Here is a 13,712-nt window from a genome sequence, read left to right as displayed (position 1 = left end):
TAAATTCTTCTTAATACCTTCATGTGTGTTCAGCAGATGAAAGAAAGTCATACACACCTGGGATGGCATGAGGGTGAGTAAATGATGAGAGAACTTTCATTTTTTGGTGAACTATGCCTTAAAATGCACTAGTGTTTAACCAAACATTATTATATACCTCGGGTCTTTAGCGATCCGTCACGTATATCACACATGTATCACAAATGGATCTAATCTAGTCCAATTTTTAAAACATTTGAAAAACAATCAGAAAATAAAAGAATAGAAGATATTCTGGTATATTTTGACGTTTTATTTTTCATATGTCCACGAGATGATGCAACAAACATAGAACAGGACTCATTACTTCCACACTGAAATGTATGTGACACAACTGGCTGTCAAACCCTTATTGAGCTACACATGTGATGTGGTGTGAGCAATAACTCCGAAAAATTGATGAGGAACAGGGGGTGGTGGAATGAGTTCCCAATCACTGATGACCCAAGGTAGGCATTAAAGGGTTAAAGAAAGCAAGTTGTTTGCAAAATGAAACAATTGCCTTTTTATTAGTTGTATTACTAAAACCAAAATGAATTACTAAAATATAATCTAGAAAATATTTACTTTGGATTAAGATGACAACATGTTTTGTTCTACCCTCAACTAATGTTAGATGTTAAACCTGAATAGAAACATTTTCAATTCAGTTAAAAAGTTTTTTTGTTGTTGTTCTTTTCACATTATATATTGTTCCAAAGCAGCTTTACAAAGAATATTATCTTACAACCCCAAGCAAGTGAGCTAAAGGTGACTGTGGCAAGGAAAAACTCCCAAGAAAGATACAACACAAGTAGAAATAATTCAAGAAAGTGTACGTTGCAAGGAAGGAGAGATAAACAAAAATTCTGTATTTTTACAAAACTATATGCAGATTTGTTTTTATTACAGTTGGTGTGAATAACATTTAATATCTTGATTTTCGACCCACCTTCAAAAAGCAGAATTAAATACTAATAATTTGTCAAATTTGGTCTTTATTAAAAAATGTATATTATAAACCTCCTTGCAGCCCCTTGGGTGTCCCAGACCATTTGAAACCCCCTGAATTATTCTAGTAGTCACTTGGGACAAGAATGTACGTGCTCTGAAAAGTTTTGGAACTGCTGGTTGATATCAACATGGCTAGGTCTGTGTGAGGGGGTGGGCATTGCTCCCCTACATTTTCTTTGTACCCATCCCAGAAACAATTGAAGAGATAACCACTTCAGTAAACCATCAGTAATACTTGGAAAGATTACTTTATTTACTGATAAAATAAAAAAATACAAGAACGTTTTACATACAATGGTTTCTCTTTGAGTTAAAAAAATAATTATCTTATAAAATCATATGAGTTGGACTTCATAGACAAACAAGAAGAGGTAGGCCAATCTTTGCCAATACAAGTCATTTTATACTATAATGAATGAGCCTATTGCATTTTAATTCACTGGCAATGGACCAACACATGTTAGAATTGATATACAGTATGTCCTGAGACAGAGGATATTTCTCAGGGCCAGCAAAGCCTTCGTTGCTGGCCTAACATGCCAAATAAATAAATATTTTTCATCCTTTCATTCTCAATCACCTTTTTGCCTATGTATTTTGAATTGCTTCCCACTCTTAATTTAATCTACAAACAAACAGATAAAAACAAAAAGTTTATCCAGTCAGAATTTATTCCTTGATGCTTACAAGCAAAGTGTGACTAATGTGTGTACCATCCACACCGTCAGGCCTTCAGAATTTCCACAGAATCCCTCAACAGTGCAAATGAATGAGCAACTAATGTCAGATTGTCAGATTCATCAGCCAATTAGATTGATTTATTTGTTCTTAGTGGGTTTGATCTTTAGGATATGTCCCGGTCGAAGCCTTCTAGCTGGCCTTGAGTGACGCAATCACGCTTTAAGTGATGTATGTAATTTGAAAGCAAAGAGCACCATATCATCATCACTGCTGCTATCGACATTGAGATAGAGATCCTTATGGATTTAAAAACACGAGATGTTCTGCATGATCGTGTGAATGTTTAATTTATTAAACAGGAAAGGAGGACTGATTTTCACTTCAAATAAATTGGTAAAGGCTTTTTGTATTGTTAAAGCAACAGCAGGAGATTTCTAAGTTTAAATTAGGCTGCTTGACAATTCAGTGTCAGATCAAGTTTTGAGAAGTAGTCTAACTTTGGATTTTACAACTTCCTACTAGGAAAAGTGCAATGGAATGCATCTTGAAGTCAGAATTACAACTTGTTGGCTCGTGCAGAAATTCTCAACTCTGATTTCACAGAGATGCAGGTGCATGATGTCACATAAATATGTCGACACTGGAGATATACAAAGTGATAAACATTCACTTTATTAAGTAATTCAATAAATTAGTTTGTTTCTGCATTACATGATATTAAAGCTTGTTTAACAAATGGCTGCAGGAACAGGTGTATAAAACATTATAATTTCTGTTGATAATTGTACACCTGAAGCACAAATGGTAGTGCTGCAGCCTTGTTTATCAGTTGGGTTGGTAGGAGACATCTCTAATGACAGTCAAACCCCTGCTAATCTAACGGTTGCAGTTCTGAATATTGGAGAATGGAATGCATTCATTATCAGAGATATCAATAGGAATATCCCTCATCCAATGTGACTGGAACACAGCATAAATGTGTACTCACAAAAATATGATTTTTGACATTCATTTCACAAAACAGTCATGCTGCAGTTAAAACTAGGCTTGCTTGAGCATTAATTGTCGTTTCAAGTTCTGGCTTTCGTGCATGGACGTGTTTTTAAAATGTCAATTGTTATTATTAGTTGACAGCCACGTAATGTATGATTAATTGTGAAACTGTGTTTTCTTAATGGCATGAATCGCACTGAAGGCCTAGACTTAAAATGAACAGCCTGTGGCTGTCCTGAGATAAATGCTGGGTATGCAAGTCCTGTCTGTTTGCATTGTTCATTCATCACCTTGTTTGTGTTAGTAAATTGAAATTTTTACTTCAGTAATTATGTGCATACAGCATCCTGCTTGTAGAAGAGTCTACTGTGCCAGTAGTCTGGGTTATCAAATGAAGTAGTGTGCTCCTCCACTCCAGTGCACACTTTCATGTAGGATCTAAGACTAGTCCTTTGAGACTCTACACCCACAACTTGCCTTCCCTTTACCGGAATGTTCTGATACTCTGTCTGATCTCCATCAGAGTTAGTTCTCCCAGATTCCTTCATGTCCACATACTCATTGTTCCCTAAAGAGCCATCAGAATCTTCATATCCCTGATATCTCGTACCCAGTGTTGCTCTCAACCTAGGCAGCTCACTGACATTTTGGTAAACTGCTTCTCTGATGCCATTCTCCAGCTCCTCTGGATTCCTTACCCTCTCACCTGAGTTTGCTGCACTCTCAGTGTTTTGCTGGCATTCTGGAACAGGCTCTGTATGTATGTCCATGTATTCATACTCCACTACTGCCTCTTGTGGCTGCCTCTCCTCTGTGGGCTCTCCTTTTTCAGCAATGCACTCAGATGAATACCTTTCAGACTGGTTTCCTTCATTAGATGCTGCTGCTGGAATCTGACTTTCCTCAAAAGATGCAGACTTCTGGCTGTCCCCATCAGGGGTAGTGGTGCCCTGACTGGAGTCTCGGTTCTGTGGTAAAATGCTACCACTGCAAGTATAAGGTGAGGCAGCAGAAGATGATTTACTCAGTACAGCTGAACTTTCAGTGGTTTCTGTGGGTGGAGGAGAAAACCAAAGAGACTGTTTACTCATTAGCTCATACTCTTGTGTGGTGTCTGTTTTTGGTATTAAAGGTGCAAGAGCACTCCTGGAGCCTCTTGATTTCCTGCCATGAAGAAGAGTGCTTCTGGAACCTAAGGGAGACGGCAGAGAAAATAGCATACAGTTTAAACTTCATGACAGTGCTGCAAAATCTGCTTCTACACTTTTCTGCATTCACCCCCACTGTTTTTCAAAATATAAAAATACGCTAGATGGATGCCAGATAAACTGTTATGCCACATCTTGATGTTTTTTCAGCATCTCATGCAGGAGTGCCACATTTTTAGATGCTGTGTCAAGTTAAAAATACTTAACTAAGAAACTGCTAAACAGCAAAAAAAAAAAAAACTAACTGTTAAAAACGCATCTAGGCACATCTACATTCTGTTGCATTCATTGCGCTGCATCTAGCTTCATCTAGAGCTGGGGCGGTTTTAAGGTAAGTGGATATTCGGGTATTATATCAGAATTGAATACACTCTATAATAGCAATAACAACAGTAGCATCACAATATAAGTTTAAATGTTACATATGTGGGGTGTCATTTATATTGTAAATCTTTAAATTCGACTGAAACTACAACTTAATGGTCCCACTAACTTTCGTCTGAGTCTCAGATACGCTAAAATATCAGGAGGTATGTGCTTGAAACACTATGTGCTTTAAAATGTGAAAAAACACTATTGTGTTATTTGATTAAACACTACTTTTGGCTGTCAGTAGTTCAATGCACAGTGTACAATTAACAATTTTATACCAACCTTTTGCTGATTTGTCTGCTTTTTAAGTTAGTTTAGAAGTTATCAGGACGTAAGCAGACATAGAAAGGTGCTTATGAGAAAAAATAGTGGCTAGATTTGCCAAAGTTAGCAAGGTTCATGGCATCGGGTCTTATTAAAATAGTCTTGCAAAAAATGCAAATGTCCTGGCTAGTGACTAGTGAAAGGTTATATATCTAAACATTTGGAACAATTCAACAGCAATAGCTCACCAAGACGGGCATTGTAACTGCTCTCACACAGCCACAATTGCGAGTCTTTTTGCATACATGCAAATACAAATTAATGCTGGAAAGCAGCCGTGGGTACTGAATTGAGTCTGTGTTTGGTGTTATTAATGCTCTAGATAGACTGGTATCATAAATGTAAATATACAGTATATTACTTATTATTAAAATATATTATTTTTTTAGTGTCAACTTAATACTGAAGCACTGCTACTTTTGACATCACTACAAGATGATCTAACATTCAGGGCTTTACTGAAAACATTCTAGTGTTGCCAATGTTTATTTACAAGAATGTGTGCAATAGTGTTTTACCTCTGTCTCGGTTGCGGGTGACTGTTGGCAGCATATATCCATTATGATCCTCATCTACGCCCTCCACACCTGGTGTGAATTGGTCTGAGGCCAAAGACACACTGGTAGATATGTAAGCGCTGTCCATATGACTGCGACCCCTGCGAAGGCTACCTGTTTGAGAAGTGAGTTCAGCCATTTCCATGTCCACGACGGTCCCTCTACACTCTGAGCACTCTGACTCGGTCCTCACTGAGCCAGTCTTCCTCCTATGGGCTCTGACCTGTGTGGAAACAATGTAAACACATTTTTAATGTGATCAAACGCATATTCACACAGTTAAAAGCCAATTTTAGCTTGAAGTTATAACTGTAGTCAACATGGGAGATAATCAGAATGTAAAATATATAATGGATACAGACCTGTCTAGGTTCGTCCCCTTGGCCGGGGGTCATGGGCAGATATCCTACTGGAGTAATGTGGTCTTGGGTGCCCTGAAGAGAAAGAGAAGAGAATGGCAATGCATATATAGGCTATATTACCATTTCTATATTTCTCTGAGTAAATGGCTATGTTTCAAGCTGAGCACTCGGCACACATTACTTAATTAATAAAAGTGTTATTATGATCAGAATAACAAACATAACCATGACATAAATGTTCTTTTCAATCTATTGCAAATGTCATACCTTGTAGGAGGCCATACGGAGGCGAGAATGACTTCTAGCTGGTGACAGGTGGAGGGGAGGTGTGGCAAAGCCCTCCTCCAAAACCTTGTCGTCATCTTCTTCCATGTCTTCCTCTAAATGAGGCACTTTAATGTACCGTTGGTGGCTTTCATTGGCGCCAGTACTACTCTGAGAAGGCTACATTGCAACATAGAAATCAATCATAAAACTGCCTTCTTATTCCTAAAATTGAGCATTTGCAAAGAAAGTATTGATTTCTTACCATCACTACAAGATACCGAGGTGGATCCCTTGCCATACGTGTAAATTCACTAGCCAGTTCTTTAAATGTAGGCCTTACATTCTCATCAATCATCCAGCCTGGGTACAGAGGGGATTAATATTAATAAAACTTTCAGTTATAAGTTTGTGCTTTATATTTTTCCGAATTTTACCTAAACATGTCTAGCATTCGCCTTACACTTGACCATGACCATGTAGACATCTATTGTGCATATCTGTGGTTGAGCCAATCGCTCTCCTTTCTCCAGTAAACTCGGCACATCATGTGGATGCATGGCGGTGTATGGCTCAGCTCCATGTGACATCATTTCCCATACTGTCACCCCTGGAATAAAAACAAAAAGTTAACTCTGATAAACCTGAAACAACAATAACTCAGGATTCAGATTCAACAGCACTGGTACTCACCATAGCTCCACACGTCACTCTGATGTGTATATCTCCTGAAGAGGATACTCTCTAATGCCATCCATTTTATTGGCATCTGAAAAAAAGAGACCATCTGAAATCCATCTGAACATCGGCAACAGCTTTTTTTATTACACTTATTTGTCAAATAAATGCCATGTTGACTGTCCTCTATTAGGCATTTCTTACTTGAAGAGAAATTGTTAAATTACTTTAGAATCTATTGTATATGAAATCAGTAAACTACCTTGTGTTCACTGTACACATATTTCTTATCATCAGGATAGAGCAGGTCTGCAACCCCAAAGTCTGATATCTGCACAATGTAGTCACTCTTCAGGAGCACGTTTCGTGCAGCAAGATTCCTATGGACCATGCAGTGCTCCTCAAGATAATACATGCCCTAAAAATATACACAGATACCATTATGTTTGTAAAGATGGTTTTTTTGCAGCATACTTAAGAAAATAATACTTCTAATTTAATTTTATCTCACCTTAGCGATCTGCACACACCAGTTGAGCAGACGCTGGGGGTCCAGGCTGTCTTTGTGTTGGCGAAGGTGCTGCAGCAAGCATCCGTTAGGGCTGATCTGGGCGACGAGCTGGAGGGTTGTCCCTGGACAGATCCCAAGGAGACGCACTATATAAGGGTGGTCCAGGCTTCCCATTGCAAGCATGTGCTGTGGACATGTGAAAAGAAAGTACGAGATAGATACTTTTGTCAGAAGAGGACTCTGTTAAGATGAACTGTTGATTAACTGTTAAATAAATCTAAAGGAACAAGCAAAATCAATGAAAGGACAAGTGTACAAATTATTGAATGTTAAAGGGATAGTATACTAAAAAATTTAAATGTTCTCATCATTTACTCACCCTCATGCCATCACTGACATGTATGTCTTTCTTTCTTCTTCTGAACACAAACAAAGATTTTTAGAAGAATATTTCAGCTCTGTGGGTCCAAACAATGCAAGTGAACGGTGGTCAGGCCTTTGAAGCTCCAAAAAGGAGATAAAGTCAGCATAAAGGTAATCCATAAGACTCCAGTCATTTAATTAATGCCTTCTGAAGCAATCCAGTTGGTTTTGGGTAAGAACAGACCAAAACTCAACTCCCTTTTCACTGTGAGCCTTGCAACTGCAGTCTCTAGGAACGATCATGTTTCCAACCTCAATTACACTTCCTAGTGCTCCATGCATATTCAGAGTGCTAGATGGAGCTATAGGAAGTGTAATCGAGCTTGAAATCATGATCACCAAGGAGAATGCTGTCAAGATGTACTGTGGAGTCAAATTATGGTCTGTTCTCACCCAAAACCAACTGGATTAATTCAGAAAACATGGATTTAACCACTGGAGACTTATGAATTATGTTTATGTTCACTTGATCTGCTTTTGGAGTTTAAAAAGTCTACCATGATTCACTTTTATTGAATGGACCTAAAGAGCAGAACAATACTTCTATAAAATCTTTGTTGTGTTCTGCAGAAGAAAGAAAGTCATTCACATTTGGGATGGCATGAGGGTGAGTAAATGATGAGAGAATTGTCATTTTTGGGTAAACTAACCCATTAATGATAACAGATAAAAACAGGAATTTAATACATTAAATTGTTCCCACATTTGAAATATCTGGAGAACTTTGACACTTTCAGTAACATTTTTGCCCCAAGCCCTGGTTCATTTCTGACCCTGAAGTGTTCTTTTAGTGCAAGCTAGTATCTCACATCAGTAATCTCTGTGAAGGTCTGCCGACCACTGCGGTCTTCGATTGTCTTTATAGCCACAGGGATTTTTAAAGAGTCTCCTTCAGGTATCCAAAAACCCTATGGAAAGAAATCACATTTTTAATCAATGATCATAGCACAGGTAAGTGTTACCTAAGAGCACACCAAACAAATAGTTCTCACAGAAATGAAAATTCTGTCATCATTTACTTGCCTTCATGTTGTTCCAATCCAAACCCAGATGACTTTCTACCATGGAACACAAAATGTTAGACTCAATCATCCTTCACTTTCAACGCTTCTTTTCCCAAACAATGAAAGTGAACAGAGTCAATCTCCTTTTGTGTTCCACGGAAGAAAGAGAGTCATACAGGTTTGGAACAAAATTTGGGTGTATAAACAATGACAGAATTAATATTTTGGGGTGAACTATGCCTTTAATTTTGTGGTTTGTTCCAACCTTATTCACAGTGCCAAAGACTCCGTAGCCCAGAAGCTTGCCCTTTCGCAACTCTTGTGCTTTTAGAATGCGAGCGTGAACTTTTGTCCCTTTCTCTCCTGGATCCAGCGGCTCTAAGCTCTGTGTGAAAACAGGAGGAAAAGTACTTCAAATAATACTGATAACCAGAAAGTAAAAACTTAAACTCCATGCTTTTTTTATTTTCAAATACAATACGGATTTGCATTATAATGAGACTATTTAGCCTCTGCTCTACTTTCTGCATCTATTCTAAAGATCAGTTATTTTTTCCCGAAATGCTTGGAATCATATTATTTAGATATAGGTTCTTACCTCACCACTCTCCAGGTACCTCCTTAGAGCTCTTTTGCGGCGGATTGCCAGGCCTCTGTGATACAGCACACCAAGCACAAACACAGCCAGGAGCACAATGATACCAGCAAATACAGCAACTGCTATGCCTGCAATATGAGAGCTGAGAGGAAGGTTCTTGGTAAGGGACAACATATTTGATAAAGGTGTTTCTTAAAATAGAAATGCTTGCAGTTGCTCATTGCAACCAAAAGATAAAGTTACTAACCTGTTCACAAGTCTGTCTATATCTACACAGTCATTGGGTGCTGGGCCTGTGCATCTGGCCAGAAGACAAAAAGCACTCTCAAATCAGTGCATACACATCCCAGTACACAACAAAGACTTTCCAGTTATTTTCAATAATGCACAGGGTTGGGAGGGTTACTTTTGAAATGTATTCCTCTACAGATTACAGAATACATGCTGTAAAATATAAATTGTGACGTATTTTGTTAGATTACAAAAAGTCAGTAACGTATTCTAAATACTTTGGATTACTTTTTCAGCACTGATAGATTTTTTCTTTTTTTTACTTTTTTTTTTGGACTAAAAAACTCTGCCAATGCAGTAAGACAAAATACACATGTTAAAAATATATTCTCTGAAAAACCTAAATATCTTATGCAGTGTTGTTTCTAAAACAAGATAAATCAAACTAATCTTGTTTGAAGGGTTTTTAGATATTTTTACAGGAAAACAAAACAAAAAATATTAAGATAAGATTTTTGCACTAATATCAAAGATCTTACTAGAAAAAAGAAATAATGATCCAATGTGAATGTTCTTGATAAAAAAATGTGATCGTGTCTGGTAACATGTGCATGTAAAATGGCTAGAAATAGCATTTTATCTTAGCGTAAAGCTGAGAATTTACACAAGGTATATTTCTATTTCTTCTGCTCCAAACTTACTTCAAACTTACTTCTCTGTCTTCTCGTATTAATGTAACACATCATAAATAAGTGTTTCACCGCTGTTCAAATGTACTTTGGATAGCATAATTTATATGTATAAATGTTTTCCATCTGAAAGGACTAAATATTAAATGAAACAAATGACAATAAAATGTAAAGAAATCTCTTCAGTAATCAAAATACTTTTTGAATGTAACTGTATTATAATTAAAAATTGTAACTGAAGTGGAATAGTGGAATTCCCGTTACTTGCATTTCGTTACTCCCCAACCCTGATAATGCATTATGACCCCAATGACCCCTCATTGGTGATCACGTCAGAGTTCACTTTGGCTTACCCTCTCGAGCAGTTTTGGTGACAGGGCTCACAGTGACCTGCTGCATTAGGGTATTTAAATATTGTCTGACCCTTTTCTCCATTAACTCCATTAGGACAGGTGGAAACACAGTGGGGACCATCCATCAAGTTTAAACAAGCCACACACTGATCAGCACCCTGATACAGAAAGAAAGAATGAATAAAAATACATTTTTGCTTGAATAATGCAAATAGATCCACACAATGCCAAAGCGGGATCAACCGTTATGCGTTGCTGGAGAATGCACAAACTGAAAGCTTGTCTGAAATACCGTAAACATAGACAAGCAGAGTGATACAAGCGGAGTGAATCATCACAAGAATGTTATACTAAATTTCAGCACTCTTGTCCAGTTAAATTTGAGAACCAGAGCTAACTGTTGTGTAATAAGTTATATATAAATGAAATAAACATTCCAGTTCCATCTGTTACTAAGCACCTGTACTAAAACAAACAGTTAATATGAATTCCCTTTATTAAGTCAATGTTAATAGTGATTTTATGCACTATGAATAGATCTGAAGCAAAGAACCTGCAAAGCCTGTCTGGCAGGTTATTGTAATCAACCACAGACATTACACAAAGAGCGTGTGGGTTGGATTTATTACTGTAATACTATTCTTGTTCACGTCATTATTATAAAATTCTCTAGCGCTATCATCCTAAGTAAGGAAGAAGTGAGGGTTAGACAGACAGGCACTGGTAAAAACACTTGGACACTACAAAGTTTCAGACAAACAAGCCACATTAGACTGAAGGTCTGAGCAGGGAAATACTCCTTGAGAGACGTGTGTGAGGAAACTAAGCTATGCTCAATAGTTCAAAGGCGATACACAGACTGCATTATTTCATTAACTACAAAGATGATTTGAGCACAGGGACTTGAATGTGATCTTTCAATATAGCATAATTACAGCATAGCTACTTCCTTAAATAGCAACATGCTTAAAATGGTTTAAGCAATTTTTAGATTAAATCTGAAGAAGTGTTGCATACTTCTCCTTGGCATGTTTGTCTCTCATTTTGAGGTTGACACTCAGGGTGACAAGCAAGGCACTTGCCGTTTGGTGATGCAAATTCCCGTAGCTCGCTGTGAACAAAGACACATACAAACTTTTTCAGCCACTGATGCAACTTACAACAAATATACACACAAACACATTAAAGCACTATTGGAGAAGCTAGCCTGCCAAGCTATCAGCTACCCATAATTACAACTCTTCTTTTGATAAAGTAGTTAATTACACTACAAGATAGTAACAACACGTAACTTTTAATACAGTACCTACATTTGAAACAATTTAAGTCATATCTAACTTATTAAACATTTTAATATTAATTAAATATTTAACATTCTGATTATTCATAGTTTAATCAGAGCAATCCTTTTCAATTAAGGGGACATCATTATCATTATAAACCCCCCCCCCCCCCCTCATATACAGTAACTGGGTGAAAAATATAGTAATGGACAGCAGCATTTAACTAAATGTTTCGCTATATAAAAAGAAGACCTAAAATGCCACTCAATGAATAAGTGCACACCACAATGTGATATTAAAAACAGCAATTTAGCATTATGCTACACCACTACTTGTTAGAGAAAAGTTGCAAGTAACTGGAAAAATGTATGCTATTTTTAAAATAGCTGAACTACTACGCTACCGGAAAAAAAAGTACGTTTGCAGAGTCAGCTACGTTTAGTAAGCTACACCACAACACTGCACTAAAGCACTGCACCCAGACTGACCCAGAGAAGAGGTTGCAGTGGGACACACAGGTGCCGTGTCGACTATGATTCCTGCATGATAAACACTGCTCTGGACTTGGCCCCCAGCATCCTGCATCTGAGCACAATGGGTCACATATGTGGCCCTCTGCCTCTGTTTACACACACACACAAAACAAAAGTAAAAGTTTGTTTGTTTACAACCTAATGACGGATGACAAAATAGCAACATGCACATGTGAAACAAATAGTACACAATCTCCAGTTAGGGGAAACAGAATGTCCAAACTTAACCCACCACACTGGCTCTGGGGTTTGTTATCTTTGATGTCGTTGTTGTTTCGTCTGCGCTGCCGGCTGCTACCGGTGAAGATGTGGCTCCAGTCAATAGTGTGGTGATAACATAGGTTTATGTTGTTACTGATGTATACACTGCCATCACTAATCTCATGCAAGGAACTCAGTCCCAGAGATGTAAGCGAGGGAATCTTCATCACCAACAAAGAGAAGGGCCTAATTGAGAGAGAGAGAGAGAGAGAGAGAGAGAGAGAGAGAGAGAGAGAGAGAGAGAGAGAGAGAGAGAGAGAGAGAGAGAGAGAGAAATAATTAAATGAATGTGGGTGGCACAGCTTTAAGGGCTAGTTCTTCCAAAATGAAAATTCTATCATTATACTTTTTCCATGAAACGTAAAAGGAGATGGTAGGCAGAAAGTTAGTTTTAGTCACCTTTCACTTTCATTGCATCTTTTCTTCCATACAATGAAAGTGAGTGGTTCATTCTGACTAACATCACATTTTGTATTCATCAGAATAAATAAATAAATTCAGATTTTTAACAATGTGGAGGTGAGTAAATGACAAATGTTTTAATTTGTCATTTTTAAAATTTAATTTTTGGGTAACCTATCACTCCAAAGGAAGAATTCATTAATAAAGGAATTAAAGTGACAGAGCCACAAAGATTTCCCATGAGGAATTGTCTATCACCACCCCACACACTACCAGCACTTGATTCTCAAAAAAGCACCAGATGATAAATTAAAGCAGATAAAGCATTCATGACCCTCATAAAACAAATATGCTCATACATGCCCTTATATCCTTTACAGCAGTGGTTCCCAAACTTTTTCAGTCAAGCCCCCCTTTACTAATCGAAAAATTTTCAGCCCAACTAATTACTAATAACTCATTTTGAAATAGTTAAAAATGTGCTGCACACTAAAAACACTTCTCCAGGGTTTTTCCTGAGTCAAAAATGGTCTTCGGTGGTGGATGACATACACGATCATCACATGCGTGAGACAGTTTTAAGTTGTTATTTTTAATTGCAATCAATATTTAAGATATGTTGTTGCATTTCATGTTTGTAATGAATATGATTTATTTAATCTGAGAATCTAGAAACCTCTGAAGTTTTTGTACTTCAAGGTGCTGTGGGAAGTCAAATTAACTTAACACCTTATTTATAGGCCTAGTTATAATATTCATGAGTAAACCACTTTACTGATTTGGGAACTGTGCTTAAACAGAGGAAATGTGTGTTTCCTTCTCCAAAACAGATATTGTTTTCCATCAGGCATTTGTATTCTAATCATCATCAGAACAGGAAATGTATTAAAATAGTACACATGATTTTAATAATTTAAAAAGGTCCAGACTTTTATTTTACATTGAACACACCC

The 13,712-nt window shown here is 37.3% G+C and overlaps 1 protein-coding gene across 1 annotated transcript in view; it reads right to left on the bottom strand.

Annotated features, from left to right (window-relative positions):
* Nucleotides 1-1,064: 1,064 nt before the first annotated feature.
* Nucleotides 1,065-13,712, bottom strand: part of LOC127629097 (receptor tyrosine-protein kinase erbB-3-like) — a 29,130-nt gene continuing 16,482 nt past the window's right edge. Inside the window, exons 12-28 of the mRNA XM_052106153.1 lie at nt 12,329-12,543; nt 12,052-12,184; nt 11,298-11,391; nt 10,281-10,438; nt 9,255-9,308; nt 9,008-9,149; nt 8,675-8,794; nt 8,215-8,313; nt 6,983-7,168; nt 6,734-6,889; nt 6,487-6,562; nt 6,257-6,403; nt 6,059-6,156; nt 5,797-5,973; nt 5,530-5,601; nt 5,129-5,390; nt 1,065-3,898 (exon numbers count right to left, since the gene is read on the bottom strand). Coding sequence (XP_051962113.1) covers nt 3,036-3,898; nt 5,129-5,390; nt 5,530-5,601; nt 5,797-5,973; nt 6,059-6,156; nt 6,257-6,403; nt 6,487-6,562; nt 6,734-6,889; nt 6,983-7,168; nt 8,215-8,313; nt 8,675-8,794; nt 9,008-9,149; nt 9,255-9,308; nt 10,281-10,438; nt 11,298-11,391; nt 12,052-12,184; nt 12,329-12,543 — 3,052 coding nt within the window. The 3' untranslated portion in view covers nt 1,065-3,035. The remainder of the gene's footprint in view (nt 3,899-5,128; nt 5,391-5,529; nt 5,602-5,796; nt 5,974-6,058; nt 6,157-6,256; nt 6,404-6,486; nt 6,563-6,733; nt 6,890-6,982; nt 7,169-8,214; nt 8,314-8,674; nt 8,795-9,007; nt 9,150-9,254; nt 9,309-10,280; nt 10,439-11,297; nt 11,392-12,051; nt 12,185-12,328; nt 12,544-13,712) is intronic.

The sequence above is a fragment of the Xyrauchen texanus genome, chromosome 35 (genome assembly GCF_025860055.1).
Source record: "Xyrauchen texanus isolate HMW12.3.18 chromosome 35, RBS_HiC_50CHRs, whole genome shotgun sequence".
NCBI classification, from domain to species: domain Eukaryota; kingdom Metazoa; phylum Chordata; class Actinopteri; order Cypriniformes; family Catostomidae; genus Xyrauchen; species Xyrauchen texanus.
Note: the sequence above shows the minus strand (reverse complement) of the source record. Positions and strands in the feature narration are given on the sequence as shown.